Source organism: Halichoeres trimaculatus, unplaced genomic scaffold, assembly GCF_033239565.1.
Source record: "Halichoeres trimaculatus isolate MK-OKI-2021-1 unplaced genomic scaffold, fHalTri1.1 fHalTri1_scaffold_11, whole genome shotgun sequence".
NCBI classification, from domain to species: domain Eukaryota; kingdom Metazoa; phylum Chordata; class Actinopteri; order Labriformes; family Labridae; genus Halichoeres; species Halichoeres trimaculatus.
Window position 1 is genome coordinate 37,191,015 of NW_027437189.1, and position 17,500 is coordinate 37,208,514.

General features: G+C 47.1%; 1 protein-coding gene across 1 annotated transcript in view; it reads right to left on the reverse strand.

The window, feature by feature from the left end:
- The window catches only part of skia (v-ski avian sarcoma viral oncogene homolog a), a 91,503-nt gene extending 78,097 nt beyond the window's left edge, over nt 1-13,406 (reverse strand). Inside the window, exon 1 of the mRNA XM_074682070.1 lies at nt 12,059-13,406. Within this exon, the coding sequence (XP_074538171.1) occupies nt 12,059-12,964 (906 nt within the window). The 5' untranslated portion in view covers nt 12,965-13,406. The remainder of the gene's footprint in view (nt 1-12,058) is intronic.
- Between the last annotated feature and the right edge of the window lie 4,094 nt (nt 13,407-17,500).

Sequence of the window (17,500 nt, forward strand, 5' to 3'; positions counted from 1 at the left end):
CACACACACACACCTCCACTTCCTGAGGAGCTGCAGCAGAGGTGCAGCCTCACTTCACTGACTGTGTTTCTGTTTTAGTCAGAGAGACCAGGTCCAGTTCTGCTCTGCTAGTCTGAAACGGTCAAACCCCGCCCCCATAGACTGGTTCAGCTCCAAACCAGTGATCCAAAACTCCAGACCTCCCCTTCAGAGCTGCAGCCCTCAACTTATTTAAGTCATAACCAACACGAGAAGGTATCAGGATCCAGACTGGGACCCAGACCTGGCTGAAGCCTCCTAAGAGTAGGCTCTAAGACCTCCAAGTAAATCTCCACTACACATTTCATTCACACCCATCCCTACCAAGGACTGAGTTTGATATGCGTATTCATCCTCAGATATCTGCAGGTGAATCTTCACCTTGCACTGCGCTCAGCACATTCCTCCACAGAGTTTTACTGAGGGACATAAAGGACACACAGAGCTTGCTCCACATTCAGACCTGCGTCTTCCCAGAAAAGGTGTATCCAGTGAGTAAGGTCTATAAAAACCTCCACTCTCCTCCTGCTCAGTCTGCTCTGAGTCATCGCAACGTCCGGCCACTCTCAGACACCTCAGTGCCGGTTTAGTTAATCTTAAACTGGATTAATCAGGAAGTGGACCGACCTGTCTTACTGATCCAACAAGACAACTGAGCACTGAACTTTGACTGACTGTTATGGCTCCTATAGGAGGTCCTCTGAGGGCAGAGACCCAAACACCTGGACCCAACGGGCTTCCAGAAAATACACTAGTTTAATGTTTGGGGCACAAAGATGGTTAAAGCTTAGGTTGAAGCAGCCGCTGAGCTTTATCTGCTCATGTGTTTTTTTCTGAATGAAGCATTTCTTGACTCATTTCGTCACATTTGTAGGTTTTGTAAGCCTTCGGTGGAACAGACACCTGTTTTTTTCTCACTGTCTGGGGCCTTTTGTGCAGCCAGGTGTCTCCAATAAAAAATAAAAACTGAGAAGTTTTTTTCATCCTTTGAAGCATCATCAGTCCGATCCTGATGCTTTGAATGAGCGTCCTGTCTCTGCTTCTTCCCAAACATCCCGCTGGAAATGCAGCCAGGAGCTGCCTGTGTTCAGAGTCATGTTAAAGAAGAGTTAAAGGGCAACAGCTCCATGACAAACGCTCCCAGCAGCACTCTGACTACCTTTCTATCACCGTGCCTCTGTGTGAGTGGATTACCGAGTTTCAGTGCAGAAAACTAATGTTAGAGTGTGAAAATGTGAGGATGATAGGTGGAGAATAAAAGCTGACAGAGGCTCTTTGTTTGTGCTGGACGCTGGCTGCCATGACGCTTCCAAAAAAGATGAACAAACAGACGTAAGAGGGAGGACGGAGGCTGGAGGAGGGGGAGGCAAACATGACTCAGGCGCTTTGGGATCGCTCATCATCCCACAGCAGAGGGAGGGAGGGAGGGGGCCGGGTTATCACCTCTATCTGTCCCACAATCACAGATCCACAGCTGATACCCGCCACAAAGGAGGTGACAATGGCTCTCCAGCAGACAGCATCGCCACCCCCCACCGCCGCTCACACAACAATACCTCACAGAGCTCCTGGGAGCTGCCCTTCCACATGACCCCCCTCCTCCTCCTGCTCGGAGAGTCAAAGCAAAAACACAAAAACACAACAAAGAGGGTTCCCAGGACCTGAGACACCTCAGGTTAAGACATTTCTCAGAGTCTGTCTCCAGAACATTTCAGACTGATCTGGTCCAGACTGATCCAGACCACAACCTGCAAACACAAGGCTCAAAAACCTCATTTTCCCTCAGAGATGGACACACACTCACCAACAACTCTACAAAATTAAAAAAAGAATCTGGCACCTCCAGGTCTGCACCAAATATTTTCATGGGCCTGAATTCAAGAGTAACAGACGCAGAGAGTAAGTTTGGTGCTGTCTGGCTGACAGTTCCTGAATCCTGCTCCCTGATATGAAAGACCGGCCAGATGGTAAAAACAGTGTAGGCTGATGTTGGCTGAGGTTAATCCTCTTTCTTTTTAGCCCTGTAGATAACGCCCCACATAGCTGCAACTACCATGATTGTAGAAATGGACACAGTGCAACTGATTTCACTTTTGAAAGCAAAATTTAGACCAAAAATCTCTAAACCTGACAATGGGAGACAATCCTGACTCCATGAGCTCTGCAGATGACTCCAGCTGCCAGTTTGCTGGTTGTGATGTCAAAGCATCTGGATCTACAATCCAAAGTGGGTACAAGCTGAGAAAGAGAGGTTTTCTGAATAATGCTCACATGGTGTGTTCACATGGTGCAAACAGAAGTTCTGGATTTAACCGCTTTAGATTTGATATTTCTGATTTCAGACTCTCCGCCTTCACCAGCCTCTCACACTCCGAGTTGCAGCTCTTTGAGGCTTGTTAGACTCAACCTTTGCTGCTGTGCTTCTTTAACTCAAACATCTCTCCCCCATCACGTCCCGTCCTCTCAGCACAGATCTCTCAAAGCTGCTGACTTGACTTGGCAGTTCCCTCTCAGAGGAATCGTGCCAGTTCAATCAGAAGTAAGATTAGCGCTGCTCATTATTAGCTCGAAAATCTCCCCATAGCTGCTGTCTCTGTCTCTACCTGTGCTGCTCCCAAACCCGCACAGGGTCAGAGACGCACCTGGAGAGGAAACAGTCCCTCAGACTGTGAGTCCACGTCCCGACAGTCTGGGCTGGACCGGCAGGCCCTGATGAGGAGATACGGAGGAAAATGTAGGCCATGCCTGGTGGATGTGCAGCCCCGCACGCCGATCTGTCTGCTTCTGGATTCATTATAAGACTAAAGAGGCTGTGCGGGGGCGGGATCTGCTGCTGTGTGGATGTCTATGCTCGCGTGTGTGTGTAGTTTGCAGTTTGCAGTGTGTGTGTGTGTGTGTGTGGAGGGGGAGGGAGAGAGGAGGGGAGCATCACTGTGGGAGACAGGCAGATGGGGATGGAAATGAGTAGGCAGTGAGCTCATGCTAATCTCCTCCTACAGCTGATCCAGGCACACAAAACACACACACACACACACACACACACAAAAACACACACACACACACACACGGCTGCAAATCAGAGTCAAGCAGCCCCTCGCCCAATCACACACTAAATGAGGCGAAGGATGCCTTTGCTGTTCCAATGTCCCCCTACACACACACACACACACACACACACACAAACACACACACACACACACGCACACACACACTCATTCTGCCAGGTAAGCCCAAAATCTGGAACACGTCTGAGCCCACCTTTCATCATGCAAACACTCATTATATCACTGAGTTATTCCTGTGGGTGTGTGTGTGTGTGTGTGTGTGTGTGTGTGTGTGTGTGTGTGTGTGTGTGTGTGTGTGTGTGTGAGCCTCCATCAGACAGCCATCTGCCCCCGTGGGAGCAGCTCAGCAGCACGCGATTGGCCGTCAGTGCCTGGTGAGAGGGGCTGGGGGGGTCACCTCTTTATTTGGGGGGAAAGGTCACGTGGAGCTGGCGGCTGCACCAGAGAAGGGGGAGAGACACACCAGAGGCCAGCAGTGTTGTCATATACAAAGAGCGCTCCTCGGTTGACGCAGCAGAAAGTAACCCCCCCCCCCACACACACACAAACCCACCCTCCTGATGTCCCACCAACCCGGCTCAGGATGATGTAACTTCTGTGGCAGATCATACCTGAGTCTCTTCTTCTCCTACAGCACGCCAACAGAGCCTGAATGTGCCACAAACTGCCGCTCCATGGATCCGGATGCTAACAGAGGTCTACAGAGAGTGTCCGAACTCGATCACACACAAACACACACCTAAGTTCTTTAAGACCCATTAGATACAAACCAGTAACACAAACATGCTTCAGAGTCTCTCTGATGCTCTGTAACGGATGGAGGGGACTGTGAGCTGAGCTGCTGCAGAGCTCCTCTGGTTTATGAATTGTTTCCAGAAGATTCCTCCACAGCATGAAAACTACACCTGGCAATGGAAGCAGCTGGAAAAGCCTTTGGTAATCATAATGATCCATGTTTTAAAACTCTTTGACAGGGGCTGAGAGCTGAGCTGCTGCTGGAAAAGCAGTGTATAACGTGCAGACGCTGTCACAACCAAGAGAAGGAAAACTGCTTTTCACTTCTACTACCAACATCAGAGTATGTGTGTGTGTGTCTGTGTGTGTGTCTTTGTTTGTTCAGGTGAATCCTCTAATGCTGCATTTAGTCAAAAACTTTCTCAGCTCTTGTTTAAACATTTCCAGCTTTAAAGCTTCAACATCTCTCCACCTGTAGGCAGGTGAATGAGGTGAACTTCAGAGTTTCTCTGAGAGTCTGCGCGTAGCTCGCAGCTTTCTGCTGCTTGGCTCACACACACACACACACACAGTGCAGAAGTTAAGCGTGCTGCGGCCTCACGTCCGTGAAGGCGCTGCGGGGCGGGTTGGAGGAGGCAGGAGGTCAGAGGAAGCTGCTTGGGGAAGTGTAGTTAAGACAATAGCAGGGAATCCAGCGCCATGTGTGCGGATGAATATTTCAAACAGCCCCTCATTAAATAAACATAGCGGACCTTGCCGCCTACAGTAACCTACCATCAATAATGAATATGCACAAAAAACGGACACAGTGTCGTTCAGGAGGCAGCGCCCAGGCCAGACGGTGAATAAAACCACAGCTCCTCTGCCACGCAACACCTGCAAGAGGTCAGCGGGTTCTCCTGCCGTGCCGCTCTGACAATAATCCCGCTGAGACAGAGTCCTTCCAAGACTTAAGAATAGCCTCTGCAGGATGTGTGTGCTTGTTGGTTTCACGCTTTATCAGCAGGCTCTGAATATTCTGACAGGGATTTGAGCGAGTGGGAGGAAATACTTCATTTCCACGCATGCTCTGGCCTCAATGAGTTGCGTGCCGCGGCGTCCTCTCAGACGGCTCACATGCATGGTTGCCTCCAACAACGCGGACGGCTTCTCAGGAAGCTTTTTCTCCTCCATCTTTGAATGGATGGCTGGTTTGTAGGTGGGAGGTGGCACAAGCGCTCCAGAGAGGTTTGTTTTCCTCCCCGTCTCCTCCTCACGCGCTGACAGCAGGCCAGCTCTGCATGAAGAACGAGGCTGGCTGCACCGTCCATCTCTCAGAGAGGACGCCAGCGATGGAGGGAGGAGCCCACGGCCTGAGGGACACAGACCTCTGCAGGCTGACTTCACATGTTCCTCTTCATGGAACAGCTTTAGATTTACCTCACAGAAGGCCTTTCCTCTTGACTCCATTTTTGAACAATCTTTGGGGTGCCCATTTGATTTAAACTGAGATGCTTTAATATTTCATATTTTGGTGATTCTGTGTCTGCTTTTGTAGAGAGATGGCACTTCTTCGTCTTCTTGTGAGATCGCTGTAGAGCCGAGGGTTTCTGATCGTGCACGGATTGCCTGATGCATGCAAAGAATCACCAGTTTGCGCTTCATGACATGAAACACAGCTGAATCAGAATCCTCTTGAACGGACTCTGACCAGGCCTTTATGTTTTAATTTCTGTGCCAATCAGCTGAAAGTATTCTTCTTTGAAACAACTGAACAACAGTAAACTATGAGTGTCTCATTTCTGGGAATGCTTCTTAGAAATATTTTACACCTAGTGCCTTTAATTTTGCCTGAACAACATTTTAAATCTTTGCTTTGAGGGACTCTGATGATTTTCTTGAATAAGCAGCTGACGTACGAGTCTGCAACTGAAGATGAATCTAATCAGAAAGTTCATGATAGAATTAGGAAGAGTGTGATCAGAGCTGGACAAACGCCTGATTACTGGGACTAAAAAAAAGGAGAAAGCTTTTCTTGCACGGAAGGAAGTTCTTGGTTTGAGGTCATCAGCTGCTTGTTAGGGATAAGAAAACTCACCAGGTGCTCGCAGCTCGACCTGCAAAGCCGCAGTAAAGTCAGAAGAAGTCCCACAACACAACTTATTGTTTCTACGTGTTTCTGGCCTCATGCACAATCAAGCAGCAAGCAGGAAAATCCCCTTTTTGTTCGCAGAACTTTGAAGGCTTTGAAATAAAGCGCTCCTGGCACAGAGACACCCCGAGTGAAAAGAATCACTGCTCTTAATTCATTTTCCGCTGCTGCTTCAATGGCAGCCTTCAGAAAAATGTTCCAGACAACAACAAACTGTGCAACCTGTGCTGCTGCTGCTGCTGCTGCTGCTGCTGCGGCTGCTGCTGCTGCACTTACAGGTGCAGGTCTGAAAAGCACATCAGACACATCGCTCTTCAACTCAACGCACAACTGTTCCACGAATTTCTGTTAGAGGAGCCTTTAAGCACATTTTCTTTACCCAGAATAAATGTGCTTTTAACAGCATATAGGGAGAGGAAGAAAAGCTGCAGCATGTGGAAAGTAATTAGCCCAAGTTTTAGCACACAAACTTAACTACTAATTAAACAGCCTCTTTTAATTGACTTTAATTAGCATAGCATTCAGGCAGAGAGCGCTCTCACTCCACATCATTAAAGGCTCTGTCTTTGTGCTGTTTCCTCTGAATGCTCTCCATGCCTGCAGGTCAAATCCTAAATGTATATTTATGGGCAGATTTTTTGGCAGGAAAATGCTCCAATTATCTGTGAGCGCACCAACCGCTGAGCTGCAGAGGACGCGGCCAGGAAGTGATGCAGTTTTCAATCACACTCCACAGAAAGACACCCCGACATGGACGGCGCATTGATCCATTCCACTCTCTGTCGTGCCTCCCAGCGCGGACTTGCTGTCCTCCATTAGGGTCCAGACTGGCAGCCTGGCCCGGCAGCAGAGCTCATTACAGACAGATAATTGAATTGGTGGCTTCCTCCTTTTACAAACACAGAGGACAAATTCTAAATTTAAGAACCATTAGGAGCCCAAACCAAGCTCTGCATCCAAACATCCATAAACACAGTGACGTGAAATATTCTAGAGCAGCCTCTGACCTGAGAGCAGCTGCTGGCCCGTCCAGCGGGTGGACATGGCTGGCTGTCAGCAGGCTGAGCAAACACTGCGCCTTGCATACGAAACGGGACATTGGCCTGTTTCCCCCTGGGGAGTTCACTTCCTCCAAGCCGTGCCCCCAACCCCTCCCCTCCCCTCCTGAAACAAGCGGCCCCTTCAGCTGGAGGCCAGATCCACGCAGCAGCTCCTCGGGGTGGGGGTGGTTGTGGAAGTTGAAGGGGAAGTTTTGGCTCCTGCTCAGCAGAGAGTTGAGGCCAAATATTTCTCTGCAGTGATTTGGATCCAAATGCTCCAAACGTTCTGCTCCTTTCTCCATTTTAGGAACCAGAAAAGCTTCATGTTAAAGCTTTACTCTGAGCTTCTCCTAAACTGAGAGCGCAGGAAGAGGCACAGAGGCAGCATGCAGGAATGTGCAGCACGGGAACACAACATGTGTGCAGCATGGACACAAAATGGCTTCTGCACATGCTCTTTGCTCAGACTGGGATCTGAATGCGTGTCTGATGGACTGTAAGTGCTTTGGTCTGATCAGAGAAATCAGAAAAACAAAGAAGCATCTTCGAAAGCATAGAAGTTTCTCCTTGTCTGTCCTACATTCAGAAAACCAAGGACTGGGGATGTCCTGGTCCAATACACTGGTCCATATCGGCACCGGATGTGTTTTATAACTGGAGGATCAGAAAGCATTGGAGTTCGTTACAGGATCAAGACCAATCCAGCTGTTGATTTATTTATTTATTTATTTATTGTTATTGTTACTTAGTTTTTTATTATGACCTGGTTAAGAGAGCAAATCTGTTGCCATACAAATCATTTTAGGGGTGGAAGAAAAAAGTTGTTATACAATACATCAGGATTTTTTGTTTGACAAAACCAAAACTGATTTTTTTTTTTTTCAAATTCTTCATTTCAGTCTTTGTTTATTGACTGGATTGGAAATAAGTTAGTACTTTTCTCCAGCAGAGGGTGAATTGTTTCTCTCTGACTCAGGTGATGTGCATTTTATGGGAAAATGTGGCTCCTGGTGTAGTCTGTAGGCATCATCATCATCATTTCACTTTTCACATGGTCTGGTGTTAAAAAGCAAACGAAAAATTGCAAAAATTGTTAATATTGAAGAATTGCAGTTTAAATCGAATCGGCACCCCAAAAATCGTAATACAATTGAATCATGGGAATGGCATATTGTCCCTGCCCTAGTTTATTTTATAAAGCAACATAAAAAAGGATATGTATGTAATACTTGTTGAATTATTTATAACGGTCTGAAAATGTAGGTATCTGTATTCAATGGGTTTCGCCAAAACATATCATGAGAAAAATGGATCGACTGGAAGTCAAAAGATCTGTATTGGGACATCCCTACCAAAAACCCTTTGTTTGCTTTCATGAGAAATTCTCTCCTGAAACTCTGGAGGCTGAAACCAAAAATGTGAGGAGCATTTCATTTCTAAAACTTTCAATCAATCAGTAAACTGGTGTTCTCTTGATGAACCAATCTGCCATCTGACTTGGTGTGGCAGATTTCTTCTTTCAACCAAGTTCTGATGAGGAGGACATGTCTCATCAGGCAGCAGCTGACTGGCAGCTGTAGTTAGCAACCAGGGACAGTGCACAGCTGTTTGGTGAAGCCTCTCCTCCTGAGGTGAGCGCTGACCCTCTGTCTCACTGTCTGCTTTCATCTGTGCAGAGCACAAGAGCCGCTGCACACAGCGAGCCAGACCAAACAGGATCCTCATCCTCTGAAGGCACCAAAAAAAGAAAAAGCCTGACGTAAACATGCTGGTTTGGAACCAAGCATGAGTCAAGCTTGTGCTGGCTCCACTAAGTGGCCCTCCTCCCTCCCTTCGTCCCCATTTCTCTGTTTCATATCTCCCTGGAACAGACGGACTGTGCAGAAATCACATCATCTTGAGGGGAATTATAAAGTTAGCGACATTCGAAATCTGCGGCCGCAATCCTTATCTAAACATCCTGATGCGGAAAGCCGCTGATTATGTGTGCCACCCACATCTGCACCCGCCAGAAACCAGAGGAGGCGCAGCCAGCGGCTGGCAGGAGCTGCCTGGAGAGAAGTGCTCCACACCCTGCACATAAACTCATTTCAACAATTCAATAGTTCACTGCCTTTCTGTTTACTATCAGCGCCGCAGCTCACATCCTCCCCGATAAGAACTCCCGATGAACTTTTACTGCAAACATTGGAGCCGGCACGCTGCAGAAGCTGTTTTCTTCTAAATGATGTGTGAGTCAGATATGAGCATCATGTGCACGTCTCAGAAGGAAGCTCTTAGAAGAGCGTCTGCGGGGAGGGAAGTGTGGCAATATCACTTCCTGTGTCTGTCTGCATGCGAGACTGCTCCTAACACTTCTGTAAAAGCTTCATTAATATTCACAGAGCCGTCCGCTTCCTGCGCTGACAGCATGCTCCTCATGGCTTCTTCTGATACACTGAGAGGTGGAAGGCAGCAGTCTGGCACTTCCCCTCACATCCTGCACGAAGGTTTTCTGAGTGCCTCGGCTAAAGTACTGAAACGCGCTGACAAAGAGCGCCATAAATTCAGGAATATTCCTCAACTGCTACCCGCCACCGTGCACTCGCTCATTAGCGTTCCTTGAAACAGGGCACTCCAGGGGGGAGAAGAGGAGTCGAATTAAAAAGCGGGTTGAAATGAGCCGAGGGCTTAACACTTGGGTGCCCCGTCGGCACTTATAAAAATAGAAGAGGCCCCTGGAAGTGGGGGTCCTCGAGGTGTGCCCACTCGAGCCTGAATAAAAGTGTGTGCCAGGAGTGGGTATTCACCATGCATGGCAGGACTTTGGCTCTCCTCGGGACTTCAAGAGTCTCCCTGATTTCTCTTTCTTCTGAGGGTTTGTGTAAAAGGAGCTCAGAGGAGGCCTGCAGGGATGTAAACACTCTGCAGCTACGCTCTGAGCCTCATCAACCGGCTCAGGCAGCTCAGATACCAACACCAGGACCAGAATGGAGACCAGAGCGGGAACAAATTCATCTTACATCCTATACTAAAGTGTACTTACACCAGCATTCTCTAAAAGGCTGCTTCGGAGTTGAATCCTTCACAACAAACTGCTTTATGTCACCCACACCAGATCCTTTAGACTGCCCCTCACAGCTTCATTCTCCAGCAGCAGAGACGATCTGCTGACTCTGATTTCTGGTACTAAAACACTCAGGGTTTAAACACAAACACGTTGGTGCTTCAGAGGTCGGGGGCTGCTAGCTGAGCTAACGCTAACTACACCTCCACCTGTTTGTAGAGCTCTGCTATTTTAAGGTTTGAAGCCTTCATTACTTCATTTTCCCACAGTTCTGACTGCAGGGTGAGTTGTCGTCTGTCTCCTCCTCTCCAAACAAACCGACCCAGCAATTAAAACCACTGGATTACACCACTGCAGCTTTAAAACGTGTTTCAGCAACGTTGCTCTGAGAACACGAGCACGTCAAACAAATCCCCAGATTTTTATAGGGGGATTTATTTATCTAGCTTCTTTTGAAGCCATCAAACGTAACAATAAAAACTTCACCAAGTGTTTGAGCCGAGCAAATATCAATAAGGGCAGCAAATCACAGCAATGCACGGCGGACCTGAGGAGGAAATACAGCAATAAAAGATCCAAAATCTGCAGCCACAAGACCTCCAGAGCAAAGGAGTGTGTGTGTGTGTGTGTGTGTGTGTGTGTGTGTGTGTGTGTGTGTGTGTGTGTGTGTGTGTGTGTGTGTGTGTGTTAGAGATAGGTGGTTGGCCTGGGGTAGGTGGATGTTTGAGGGTGGGGGAGTTCTGATGTTTGCTGAATGCTCCTCTTTGTTGGGATCATATTATGTTTCCACCACAATACTTCTAAACCCTGCTTCATCAACTCCATTCATGTGTAACAGTTCATGCAAATGGTTGCACCAGCCTTTTTTTCTGAGGGGGAGGGGCGGGGTGGCTCCCTTTTATGAGACTACCACCCAACTCCACAAACTCCTGCCTGCCTGCCTGCACACCAAAACAGGGATTATAATCCAGCTTTTCACGCAGCTTTACAGTCAGATAAAGCTGAACCAAGGCGATGAATTAACACCTTTTATCACTTTTTACTTCAGTTGAATCTTTTAGAATTCAGCCCAAATCCCCAAACTCAGTCCTGTCCTTCAAACCCCATCTTTCCTGCAGGCATTAGTTCATAAACCAGAGACAACCATGATTAAGAATGCTGACACCACTGATTAAGTGTGGATTAATAATCCTCCGGTTAACTCGTCCACTGATCGCTGCAGCTGTCTCTAAGCAACTTCACAAATCCAGCAGGTCACACCTGAACCAACGCACAGACATTTCAAATCTCAGAAAGAGCAGATGTGGACACAACCAGAGGGAAAAGCAGATTCAACCCACAGAAACACACACACCACAAACAGTTAAAGAGACACACAGATGTAGGAAATGCTTTAAATCTGAGGGAATGTGAACGTTTCCCTCCCTTCACACACTCACACACACTCCCCCTCCTTTGGCTGTTGTCTCCCATTGAGCCATTTGTTGGTAAATGAGATTGTATTTACAGTGGAGGCTCATAAAGAGCAGCCTGAGAGGTAAATAATGGCTTTATGACCTGCAGAGGTGTTCTGTTGTCACCGCTGGGTGAGGCTCAATTAGTGACAACATGTCAATGATGGCTCCTTCCTTCACTCACTCACACACATACACACTCACACACACGCATGGGGAGCAGGGAGATAAGATGAAGCTCCAGATGCATTCAGGGAAATGTAAAGAGTCAGCATTAACCCTTTCACTGCTCCTGTAGTTGGGATATTTTAGTTCCTGGAGGGAATCCTCAGAGGAACTCACCGCCCGAGAACTTCCTGCAGAACGAACTATTTCTAGAAGCATGTGGGCAGATTTTTTTCAAGGACCCTCAAATACAACTTTGAGAGCCAAAGGGCTCCACTGAGGAGGGGCACGGCACAGTCAAGTGTTAGTATGCTGACATTAGAGATGTGTGTATCAGAGGGGGGATTCTGCACTTTAAATAACCTGGCAGGGGCAGCATGAGAGCAGCTGATGGACACACTCACCCTGGAGGAAGCTTTCCTCTTGTACTTGTTGGCGAAGTCAAACTTCTCCTTGATCTCGTCCAGGAGATGCTCCAGGCGGGCCTTCTCCTCTTTCCCCGTGTAATCCTGGCCCAGGAGGATGTACGCCCTCCAGTTGGCCGAGTCAAAGCCCCAGTGGCAAGTTCTGTTCTCCTGCGCCTTGTGGCTGTGCACCACGAACTTGTGCGTCGGGTACATGAGTCTGCAGTCCATGCACTGGATGCACGCTGCGCTGGGGCTGGTGTACAGCTCCGGTACGAACAAGCCCTTGCACTTGCCGAAGCACTCGTGGTAGACTTTGAAGCTCCTCTCAGTGAGCTCCAGCTCCAGCGCGCCTCCGCTCAGCTCCTTCTTGCAGCGCGGCGGGTACGCACCGCCGTAGATCAGGGCGTTGCAGAGCCGCTCCGCGTCCGTCTTGGTGATGAGGCCGCAGGACGGCGCGGAGAAGGGCAGGATCCCCATGACTTTGAGGATCTCCAGCTGGTCCGCCGTGCACCGGGAGCAGTAGATGTGCAGCTCGTCGCACACCGAGTTGATCTGCTGCAGGCTGAAGTCCCGCAGCACCGTGTTGAGGATCTGCGGCAGACACAGGCGCTTCTCCCCGCCGACCACGAAGCACGAGATGGTCTCGGCTTCCAGCACCGTCTCACACCTCTCCGTGGAGCGGTCCGACGGGATGAAGAGGGGGCCCGGCATCACCGGCGGCGGCAGATGCTGCAGGACCGGCTCGGGCTCCTTTCCGTCCTTCTTGAAGAGGAGCTCATGTTGCCATCGGGCAGAGAACGCCGCCGGTCCGCCCAGGGAGCTCATAGAGCTGAGGTGAAACTGCTTCAGAGTTTGTTGCAGTCCCGGATGAGGCTGGAAGCTTTGCCGACTTACAGTCTCCATGTTTTTCCTGCAACTTTAGAAGCGTAAATCCTTCCTGGCGTCGACCGGGGATCGCGAGTATCTATCCGTTCCTGAACCTGGTATATCCACGGCGTCCCAGAAGTGACCGAGAAGGCGAAGCGCTTCATCAAACATCCAGAGCGAAAAGTCCCAGGTTACAGTTTTACTCCGAGCCTACAGAGTGAACACCGGCCAGTCGCTCCCTGCAGCGGGGCGCAGACTGTCCATATCCGGAGAAAACCCGGCCTCCCAAACTCCACAGAAGAGAAAAGTTCCGTTTGCTGGATTCCAAAGAGAAGTAGGCGAAAATGAAACAAAAGCAGGAGTTGTGGGTCAATACAGCTCGATGAAAAAATCTGTATTTGCGGCTCTTTCCGCTGTCGAGGACTGCAGCAACCCGCTCCGTCTGCCCCCGCAGTTCACTCTGACTGTATGGAGATGAGAAGTCTGAGAGCCAGCCTCTTTCCCTCCCTCCCCCTCCCTCCCCCTCCCTCCTCGCTCTCTCTCCCTCGCGCTCCGTCTAGGTCTCTCTCGCGCTCGCGCGCGCTCTCGCGTCCCTCCCTCTGTGTTTGTGTGTCTGGCTCAGTCGTTGAATCCCAGCCAGGAATGTGAGTGACTCTGCAGGCAGGCTGGGCTCTTCCAGGAACAAGCCATCACCCCCTGGTGCCCTGCAGAGAGAGCGCAAGGAAAGCGAAGGGAGATGCTGCGTTCACGTCCCGTGGGAAAAGAACGGATCCACGGCGAGTTTTAGTGTTTTCCTACTGATTCTGCAGCCATGGAGAGAAACTACATGACACAACTCACTGACTAACATGTCACTCTGTTGTCCTAATGCTCTGGAGTTTTAAAGGGCAAGTTCGTGTTTTGCAAACTAGGTAGATGCATCTGATAAAGTTCTTCATATTTAGTGCTCTGCGTTCAGGTTGTGTGAATAAATCTGAGATGAATGTGAAAAATAAAGATGATAAATAGGAAATATTAAGCCATTTTCTGAATCCTCAGTGAGCTTGACATATGTGCATGCGCAAACAGGCAACAGATGGAGCTGGAGTCATGTGATGAAGGCTGAAGTCAAAACGTTTGGATGAAGCTTCTCCCCTACCATTATCTAAAGAAGCTTTCTAATGAAGCTCAGTCACTCAGACTTTATCTTATATGGTCCATAGGCAGACAGAAAAATGAACAGCCTAAATGCAAATACATAAACTAAAAACACCAGACATTTGATTTTCATCTAAACAATCATTTAACCCTCATCTTAAAGGCCATGGAGATCACAGGCTTTATCCAAACAAGCAAAAAGAACAAATCAATGATTAAAAAAAAAAAAAACTTAAAACAGAGGATAGAAGTGCAACAGAGGGAGGAAATGTCATCCTCAGACATTGATGTCATCACTGACAGGCTGCAAAAAATGTTGTTCACGTAGGTTGTTGATGCTTTGGGAAACAATAACTCATCATGACGTCATTATATATACTAATGACGACCCATGGTAATACTGACAGCTGACAGCCTCTGTGTTTATTCCAGAGCTCTGTATTTATCTGGGGGTGCATCCTTTATTTCCACACTGGAAGTGGTGATGTAGTTCCTGTAGAAAGTACAGTCACTTTATTTTCTGCATCATTTAAGTTGGTGCAATGATCTTTCTTACTTATGGCTAATCAGAGTTGTAAAATAAGAGGTAATTATCATTGTTGTTGTTGTTGTTGTTGTTGTTGTTGTTGTTGTTGTTGTTGTTGTAGTTTTCAACGCTGCTAATACTTGCATACTGTTTGAACTGAAAATTCAGTATGGTTTTAAGCCAACTCCTGAGGATCCAAGTCACTCCATGTCCTCACTGTCACTCCCTCTCTGTAGTGTCAGCGAATGGATGTGCATGTAATTTGACTTGTGGTCGATGGTGTACAGTCATTTTCTGGTGTGTGCACCTTTACCGTTATATCCGCAGAAGCCTTTTGAAAAGACGTTTGGTGCTTTCAATGTAAGAATGTCTTTACACACAGTTTAATTCAGGGATCACCATCAAAAAAAAAAAAAAAAAAAACCTGAAGGGATAAAGGCCCGATTCCCATCTTTCCCACGGGTCCTGAATGCAGCACAGGGACAGAAAGAGCTCCTGTGAATCTTTTGGCTGAAGGGAAAGAAAAAAAATGTTAGGAGGTGTTTCTGCGAGACAAGACAAATTTAGCTTTGGAAGGAAAAATGCAACTCGCTCGACTGACTGCGGTTTATTTATTTCCCTTCTGCTTGAAAGTGTTAAAACTGGCGAGAGGTGGCGAGTAAACAAGTTTCATGTGCTGGAGACCTTGAAAGACAATCCTGCTAATGAAATGACGAGAGAAAAAGGTTTGTTTTCTGTTAACTGTCCCAGATTAGATTTAAGAAAGTGTTTAAAATCGGAGCTCACAGCCCCAGAGTTAAGTCATTGACGATAAGCACATTTAATCACTTTATCAGGCACAGTTTGAGACTACGGCGGCCCAGTAGTGCTGAAATCTGCACAGAAAACAGCGGAGATCACAGTTAAACAGACTAGTTTAAATTTTTAATGGCAATATAAAATGTATTTTTTTTATATTTTAAATTGATATTAACAGAAATATGAGTGATAATTGGCTGACTCCGGAATGTGTATTTTCATGAAAAAAAGTGTATTCGAACTTGTGCGTTGGGTACATGTGTGTGTGTGTGTGTGTGTGTGTGTGTGTGTGTGTGTGTGTGTGTGTGTGTGTGTGTGTGTGTGTGTGTGTCGGGTACACACACACACACACACACACACACACACACACACACACACACACACACACACACACACACACACACACACACACACACACACACATACACACACACACACACACACACACACACACACTGGTAGGAGGGAGAAGTTGTTTTTAATGTTTAAGGGTTTGTTTTTTTTTTTTGTTTTTTTTTTGAAAACCTCATTTAAACTTTAAACTTTTATGAAGTTAAAAAGTTGAAAACAATGAGTGTTAATTTATCATGAACAAAATTTAAGCTCTCACCTCAGGGTCACATGTCAGAGTTGAACTGATGAAGTACTTTGCTGCTCCTGTGGCGCCCCCTAGCCAGAGACTGCTATGACTGCAGGGAGGAGCAGCCAGAGGGCAGGACCTGCGGCTGCTCCTCTGCAGGAGGCTTCGACTGATCTGATGTGGGACTGAGCAGAGCAGGACCCAAAAGGTAGTGAGGAAGGGGACTTTGGGATGGGTCAGCTCAAGTTTTATTTTTTTAGCATTACTTTAAGCACAGAATCAGTTACTACAAACAGGGAGGCTTTTTGTCCTCAGGAGTCTATTCAAACTTATTAAAAACAAACACGGACAAGACGCAAACCTTCATTTTGCACTGAATTGCACTCAAGTACGGCACAATTCAAATGGTCAGTGTGAAGCTCACAGTGTTGGTCTGCTTGATGTTTGATCAGTGATGGAGGGAAATTCACTGAGGGAGGAGGTGGAATGTGTGCAATAAATACATTCCTGCTGGGGACTGGAGGAGCAGGAGAACAGGGAAGTCGTTACCTGTTTGTGACCAGACACACCGTCTAATAAACACAAAGTTTCAATAAATCCTGAGGCCAGGGAGCACCCCTTCTTTAACGTGTTGACACAAAACAAATGTAGAGGTTCAATAAAAAAGAAGGGGACATGCATTTGATCCACTAATTCAGTTTTTTTTATTATTAGTTAAGGTAAAACAAATTCTAAATGTAAAATGCTTAGAGGAAAAGAGGGAAAGAGTAGTTATAGCAATCATTCATTCCACAGGTTTATAAAAGCTGTGTTAGGATGTTGAAGAATTTCAATCAAAATATCATACCTGAACAGGGTACTAACAGTAAAACAGTCTTATCACGAACCCACCAAATCACTAAGTGACCACCAACTCTGAAAAAGGTCACTTGAAGTAACACTGTAGAGTCACTTCAGGTAAAAATGCAAATACATACTACAAATCTACACTGTAAATACTCAAGGCAAACCTACACTGTAAATATTCACTGCAAACCTATACTGTAAACACTCACTGCAAACCTGCATTGTAAATACTCACAGAAAACCAACACTATGAACACTCACTGCAAAACTAAACTGTAAACACTAACTGCTAAGCTAGACAAGAACACTACAAACCTACACTGTAAATATTCACTGCAACCAACACTTTAAACACTCACTGCTAACCTACACTGTAAATACTCACTGCAAACCTACACTGTAAATACTCACAGCAAACCTGCACTGTTAACACACACTGCAAACAAACATTGTAAAGACTCACTGTAAACCTACACTGTAAATATTCACTGCTATCCTACATCATAGATACCCACTGCAGGCCTACACTGCAAATACTCAATGCTATCCTACTCTGTAAATACTCACTGGAAACCAACACTTTAAATTCTCACTACTTACCTACACTCTAAATACTCACTGAAGGCCCAGACTGTGAATACTCACTGCAAACCTACACTGAACATACTCACTGCATACACATGCT